The sequence below is a fragment of the Nanorana parkeri genome, unplaced genomic scaffold (assembly GCF_000935625.1).
Source record: "Nanorana parkeri isolate BGI_ZX_2015 unplaced genomic scaffold, ASM93562v1 scaffold110, whole genome shotgun sequence".
NCBI lineage: Eukaryota > Metazoa > Chordata > Amphibia > Anura > Dicroglossidae > Nanorana > Nanorana parkeri.
The window spans coordinates 2,207,809-2,215,823 of NW_017306378.1; the positions used below are offsets into that span (position 1 = coordinate 2,207,809).

At 39.9% G+C, this 8,015-nt stretch overlaps 1 protein-coding gene across 4 annotated transcripts in view; it reads left to right on the plus strand.

The window, feature by feature from the left end:
* Positions 1-8,015, plus strand: part of DPP6 (dipeptidyl peptidase like 6) — a 1,045,284-nt gene that overhangs the window by 987,702 nt on the left and 49,567 nt on the right. For all 4 annotated transcript variants that reach the window (XM_018553126.1, XM_018553123.1, XM_018553124.1 and 1 more), the window contains exons 14-16: positions 568-659; positions 5,402-5,449; positions 7,173-7,291. In XM_018553126.1, coding sequence (XP_018408628.1) covers positions 568-659; positions 5,402-5,449; positions 7,173-7,291 — 259 coding nt within the window. The remainder of the gene's footprint in view (positions 1-567; positions 660-5,401; positions 5,450-7,172; positions 7,292-8,015) is intronic.

Sequence of the window (8,015 nt, forward strand, 5' to 3'; positions counted from 1 at the left end):
TTTTTTTTGGGGGTGGGGGTGGGGGGAGGGAAGTATACATATATGAACATGCTGAATAAATACGGCTTTAATATTAGTTTAATAGAAGGTACGCATTACATCATTCAGTGCTGACCATCCAAGGAAATAATATAACATGTGTAATTGCTGTCAAGTGACACTAAACTACTAATATATCTCCAGCTAATGTCTGGCAGAATCAATAATGTGCTATTCACTACAAAGTCTAGTAGCTAGTAAATAATATTACATTTTAAAGCAATAGCCTTACAGTCAACTTGTGAATAATAGAAGGCAAGTGGTGCAATCCCTGGGTAGCTGACAATTCAGAATGATAAGGGCCAAACTGAGCAATCTGCACCACACAGACAGTGATAAGTTCAGACAGAGGTTCTAAACATTCCTCAGTCTGTTAGATAATGTGTATAAGAAAGGTTGACAGAGGTTCTCATCCTTCTCCACTAAACTAAAAAGAAATGTTTTTACTGGAGTTGCAGTCTCTGCACATTTTACATCTATAGTGAATTTTGTACAATACTATACTATATTGTATTCCTTCTATTAAAGGCTAACAACAGCAATGATAACCTACAGTCTATAACATCGGGAGACTGGGATGTAACCGAGATCCTGGCATATAATGAAAAAAATCAGAAAATGTAAGTATTTTTATCATTTTGAAGCACATGACTATATCATAGATTCTAAACGATAGGCTGCAACCTTCAAAAATGCCAACTATGTTGGTGACTATTTATTTGTAAAGGGGATTGATTTTGCTAATTGGAATGAGATTCGGTTGTTAGTATATATATCAGCTTCTTTAAAGGGCCACTGTAGCTTTAGAAGGAAGTTTCAGTGTGAAGATCTTGGTGTCAAGCAGGTTACCTGCTCCTTCATTACCCTAACCAAATGTAAGCTGTCGTTAACTCTGAGGCTGCTAGGATGTTCCTAAATAAATAGTCAGAGAGTGCTGGGGCCCCCTGTGTTTCTGGGTCCCCATAGCAGCTACATGGCTGTCTATGGCTATAGCTGTTTCCTTGTTAAAGTTGTAATTGATGTTTACATAGATTTGCAAAATATATATAACAGGCCACTAGAAATCAACTCGTACTACTCCAGTGTTTTCAAAAGCTTACTTTTATTAGGTGCCATGAATAACGGCTAATCTGTGATTTAACAGTACGTTATCCAAGCAGAACCGCTGCTAAAAGCACAAATTACAAACACGTGAACTGTTTTATCTGCCATATTTCTAATTCTGTTCAGCCATTACTGAGTCACACCGTAAGATTGATTTTCTAAAGAAAAATAGGCTGTTCACTTTATAAGGGAACTTTCCGGGGATGTCTTCCCTTAACTTTGTAAATGGGTTGAAGCTCTGTTGACTTCCATCATCCAATCACTGTGTTTTCTTTTATTTTGTTTACATATGATTGCATATTATTTGAAAAGTATTTTTTTTACCACATTCACTAAGCTAAGGGAAAATTCACTTTGCAAAGTGAACAGTCCATTTGCCTTTAGTAAATTAACCCCTGTATGTGCAATAATTGGCTATAGGTAAAGGTTGGTAACAATATTTAGCACAGTTTAGCCTGCAGTGTCCTGTGTCATTGGCCCATTCAGTCTTATTTCTGGAGATGACGGGCCCCTAATATAAAGATAGATTTCATAATCTTTATAGTTGAAATATTTAAAATATTTAAAATTTAGTAATGTTTATTTTAACATTAGTATTTTTTTTCCTGCAGCCTCAATTTAAATGAAACCAATGCATGACATCCAACTACTGAGCAGATATTTTTATTATCTAACATAAGCTGCCCATAAGGAGCATCATCCTGAGCCGATGTGATTGCTCATTTAATAATGGGGTGAAGATTGGGCAGCTTAGACAGCAATAACAAGCTTTTCCGACATCAGCTATGCTGTTTCTCCCAAAAAGAGATTTTCCAGCTTGCTAAAAAAAATCTATGGATGCCCTGGAGAATCCTTGCTCTTCTTAATAATAAAAGAGATAGTGGCCACATATGGGCTGTATCTTCCCATTGGGTTAGTCCCATATTAACAACTGTGAGGTCCAATAGCAATCTAGGATAAGCAGAGACCTCCCTGCCCATCGACCTCGAGACAATAATGACATTCAAAGCTAAACTAACTTCTACCATTTCACTGCTCTTGGCCTGGGAATTTCTGTAGACCTAAGCCAGAGAAACACAATCAAAATGAGATGCTTTCACCTTCTTGTGATCATTGAATAATTACCACTGTGCTGCATTGTTAATGTGAACACTGAGACACTCAGACATGAGAGGGTCATTGTTAAACAACCCCATCTGCTATGCTATAGCATTGATATTGGGCCGAAAGTAATTACTGCAAGCGAGAAGGATCAGAGTTCACTTGATAAGACTCCACCAGATAAGTAATTTTCTAATCATTATTTAAGCTCCTTTAAATGGTGGTTTACAAAAATCTTTATCATTACGCATGAATAATAATAATTTGCCCTGGATTTTTCATTACACAGCTTTGGACTGCCTCTTAGAAGATAACAAAACAAGAGACCTGCTTTAAGATCCATGCCGCTTGAGTTTTGTTATCAAGGGGCATTTTGAAGTGTCAGTGATAGATACTAAATAAAGATAATTTGGCCACCATGATTCAGTAAAAAGTAATGACAACACACATTCCTTCAATGGCCACACTGAGATCTGTCATTGCCAGACTGGGGAAAATATAATGAAAAGGCATCCTTGCCAGTTCTCCAGCTAAGATACAGAGGAGATGTTTTTGTGTGTTAGGTCACAGATACTTGATTCCTCGGTCGCAAAGTCATTTAGAATTCACAAAGGTTTCAATAAGAGACTGAATCGTCTCATCAATCCTTACTTCCTACACATTTTCTTGAGGAAATTTTCTTCTAGGGTCTCTGGCTGTCAGAGATTAAAAAAAATAATAAAATCTATTGCACAAAAAAGTAGGTCAGTTGGAAGGAAGGAAACATTTTTTTTGTCAGTGTTAACAAAAGAGAAGATTTGTTATATGAGGATAAACCTGCAGCATTGTTGAAATTTCAGGTCACAGTTTGTAATCTAGCACCTTGTAATTATTCCGCTTAATAAAAGAAGACACGAACCACATGTCTTTTAATTTAGGTGAAAAAATGGGAATAGGGCAATTACTAAAGACCGGTGATATGAAAAATACTTGAAAGGATAAGTTTGCTTTTGCAAAGAAACAGAATAAATGAATAAACCAGTACCACCCCCATCCCTTTTCTTCCTTGTGAACTGATAAGCAAATACAATACATATGGAGTCATAAATTGCTTTTTGATGCTGAGGCTGGGGATGAAGGCATTGTTAAGATTTCCTGTAAAATAAAAAACTCTGTAAAAAATAAATGCTTTTGTTTTTCTAAGAACCAGCAGAGTCAAAATACAAGTTGCCTTTATAGGGGACCTGTCAGGATAGCAATTTGGGGACAGCCCCTGATGATACGTTTTTTGAGATGCATGCTCTGGGACTGTTATCTTTGCTTCCTTAATTGGTAAATCATTGACCTGGAGCGAGTATGCATCTGATGAAGTGTTGAGACCCCTAACATGCACTTACCAAGACAGTAACTTACCATTTAGGAAGTATAATGAGGACAGCCCTGCAGCTTGAATCTCTTAAACAAGACAGCACTTATACTTCTGTCAGTACAAACTCCTTATGAGGATAAGAGCTTCTGATGTTGTCCTTGTTTTCTAAGGACCGTTCCTAGTTTTGGAACTATGGGGTTGATTTTCTAGCAGCAGATAGGCTGTTCACTTTGCAAGGGAATTTCCACTTTGCAAGACAACTGACTGCTGACTTCCATCATCCAACCATGTGCAAGTAAAAAAAACTTTTTTATTTTTATTTCCTTGCTTTCCTTGATTGCGTATTGTTTGCAAAGTGAATTTTCACCACATTCACTAATCAAAGTGAAATTTCCCTTGCAAAGTGATGCCTATTTGTCTTTAGTAAATCAACCCAAATGTGTATAACATTGGTTTCGTGTTTATTTTGACTATTAAACTTACTCTGTCACTCGCATCAAGAATGATATATATATTTTTCTTTTTTACCCATGTCTCCTAACTTAACTCCATTCCACCATTGCAGCCTTGGCCAGACTCTTCAGCATTTGACACTTCTAGGAGTGTTGAATGCCTGTTTCCCCCACCATGTGGTATGGTTTTTACTTCTGGCTTCTATGTCACTGCAGAGCCCTTCCGTTCAGTCGAACCGAAGGCCTGCTGTACGGGCTATTCACTATAGCAGGCATATGCTTCGGCTCGACCGAAGCGTGGAGAAGGGCCGACCACTCTCCACGCAAATGACAGCTGGGCAGAGTCCGCCGTGATCTCACGGCGGACTCCGCCCAGTTGTAATGACAGATCAGCATCTCCAAATGACCTGGGGACACTGATCTGTCATTAAACAATAACAACTGGGCGGTGACAGCCGTGACATATTTAGCACAGCTTTCCAGTACATTTCCCCATGTTATGTCTCTTTAAAAGTGCTGCAAGTATTGAAAAATACCTGTTGATCCTGCCAGAAATGCAGTCTAACAACACTACCACTGCTGCACTGAAATACAAACCAGTGTTGTTAACCCTGCTTGAGTTCATCCCTGCTGGATTATGTCAGCACACCCCCCTCCAAGCTCACTCACAGGATGGACTACAATCTCACGTTTAGTTTACTAATTTGTATTGAGATTGTAGTCCATCACGGGAGTGAGCTTTGAGAGGTGACTACTTTACAACACACACAGGGACCATGGGGAACAAAAGTAGCCACCCTCCAGAAGGAAGGAAAGGGTCGGCATGAATTCAGAGATGATTTGAGGATCTACAGTTGAGTGGTACACAAATAATGTACCGTTTTGATAATAGTTAAGGTACTTAAATGTATTTTTAAGGTTTAACTCCTGAGTTTAGTGTCACTTAAATCATAGGATGACAAAGGGCCAATGACTATTGGTCAAAGTTGTCCATGAACTTTTACTTACAGTTGCCGTGCCATCTTTGGAAACTGTAAAAATGGCATACGTATCTCATCAGCAGATATGACAACCCTCAAATACATATAATAGTATCAGAGGGAATATGTTTTCCATGTTGCATTAAACAATCCTCTCTTAAAAATATTTTAGATGAGAAGAGTACATTGTTTTCAAAGGACTGGATTTATCATTTTATACTAGGGGCGTAATTGATCATAGTTCAAAGGCACTGTGGTTTCCTTTTGAGCATTGAAGCCTTTCATTCTGTTTTTCTCATTGCATACATCTACCTGCTGCTGCTTTGAGGTATAAATTCTCTATTCCCTTTCTAATCTGTATTCCTAATTTTATCCAGCTACTTCCTCAGCACGGAAGATGGCCCAACAAGGAGACACTTATACAGGTAAACAAGCTTTGAGTAAAAGCCTGTCTCACTGCAATGTTTAGGTTTAAATGCCTGCTTATGCACCTTATTGCCATTGATAGGCAATCTGCCATCGACCCATTGTAATGCAATGTGGTACTTCATATGTGTACTGAGTGGCCATAAGCCAGGGTTGAGCAATGGAAAGGTTGCTCTTTAACAGCTTATTGAGATTTAGATGTCTGATCTGATGTGTATGAAGCTGTTTAGTACCTGTTCCAATGAGGTGATGTATGTTTTGCTTAGTTCCAGCTGTACTGTTGCCAAATATACATTATAAATGTATATAAACCCAAGGACAAAAATTATAAATATATTGGTGCTTACCAGTTCCAAGATACCTGTTTAGTCATTTTGTTACCTTTATTTTCATGTGGCGATGCTGCCAGTAACACACACGCTATCCTAGGGTGGCAATATATAACCAAACACTTTCAATGGCATATGTAGCAGACTAAAAGGGAGCAAATAAAAGAAGTTCACTGTTGGGATTTACATACAGCTTAAGGCTAAGTTCCCATGGACATCAGGGCAGGAGAAGGTGTTCGGGGAGCATTTGGCAAACTTGCTCGGGGAATGCTTTGTCTTCTTGTAGACGTACATATAGGACTTGGAGGGCATTTGTGTCACTGTGTGTAAAAAAAATAAATAGTTGACAGCAGCAATTGGTAGGCATCATGTTCCAAATTCCCCAACAGTTGTCTATTGGAATACCATTTATTGTAGTTCTTAGTGAACATTATGTAAAGGCACTCACAATTCACCCAACATAGCAGCTGCATGTGTTTAGAAAGTTTTCAATTAAGCTTTTTTACTTTTTTTGTCAGTTGAGTTTTGCCAAGTTTTATGTCTGATTAATTGTGCATATGCTACCAGCTTTATATTCGCCAACTTTATATTGGATATGCCAATCTGCCCTCATTGCTGCCAGGGACCTATTTCTGGATTTGCCGCAAATGCATAAGATCCCCCACAGGGATATAAATTTGAAATAATGTTGAGAATTGGCCAAAACATGTGATATGTCTATCCCTGGGTTAAAGGAGAACTATGGGGTCAGTGTTTTTCCCCATAGTTCTCCTTAGGGTAACGGGAGGACACAAACTAGCGTCCTCCCGTTACCCTAAGCTCAGTATACCGCGAGCTGTATACTGAGACGCCGCAGCCGGAGCGGATCCCGGCGTAGATGGCGGGATCCGCCCAGCTGCATGAGTGACAGCTGGCTCTGCCTATCTAGAGGCAGAGCCAGCTGTACCCGCCCCCTCCCCCGTCCGTTCCGCCAGTCAGCGCTAGCAGATTGGAGCGGGGAGAGGGGAATCGAGCCCTCCCCCTGTCACGGCAGAGAGCCGTGACAGGATCGAGAGGTGAGCGAACCCGGTATGTGTTCGCTCACCTCCCGATCTACTGAGCCGACCTGTGACAGTCTCATTGTCACAGGTCGGCTAGAACTATGAGGTGAGTGGAAATCACTCATCTCATAGTTCTCCTTTAATGCAAGCTGGAGGTTACACCACCCTGGTATGATCTGCATACATTTTGACTGCTTTTGTGATGAAGGGTAGCAATGCGCTAATCATGTGCTTTGCTACATAATATTGAGAATTTTAATGATCATAAATGTAAAATACAGCTACGACAGCTGTGAGCTGGACTGTGAAAGGAGAAATGTAGATATGCTTTACTAATTATATTTTCTTTGCAGCACGAACACCAACGGGAGCTTCAACAGGCAATGCATCTCGTGTCTACTGATTGAAAACTGTACTTATGTCAGTGCTTCCTTCAGTCACACTCTGGAGTACTTCTTACTGAAATGTGAAGGTATTATAGCCAGTACAATCCATTAACTTGTCTTCTCAAATGATACATGGTGCTATACATGATCAAGTGCTGAGCCATAAAATAGGTAATGCGAGTAAAATCACGTTAAAGCATGAATATGGGTCATTATATTTTATTATTAAAGAACTGGTAAACATATTCAAATAAAGCACTCAAAATATTCCTAGCAATTCTGCATTGCTCATATTATAAAAAGGATTTCACATCCTTACTGTTAAAGGTAAAGGTAAAAGAAGAAAGCTTTGAGTTCCATAGCCCAATAAAATCACAAATTTATGGACCTTTTGTACACGGGCGTAACTAGAAATCACAGATCCCCATAGCAAAATTTCATAGGGATCCCCCCCCCAAAAAAAATGCCACATTACTACAGTCATGTGGCACAGTACCTGAGCTACAGCATGTATTATTTTAAATGATATACAGTAATTAATGCAGTGCGTTCCTTATAATGAGATAGCCTGAGGCAGTTGCCTTAGACACTGTTTCATTGGGGTGGTGGTGGGGAGTGGAAGGGGCCGGGTGAGTGGCCAGGTGGTGATGGTGGCGGCAGGAGGGTGGGCAGCCCTTGGCCAGGTAGTTGGGGGGCGTCCACAGCGTCCCAGATTGCTTAGAGCTCTTAGCAACCTGTGACACTCTGTGCGGCTTGCCCAGCTCAGTGATGTCACTAGTTGCCAGGAGGTGAGCAGGGAGGTCTGACAGC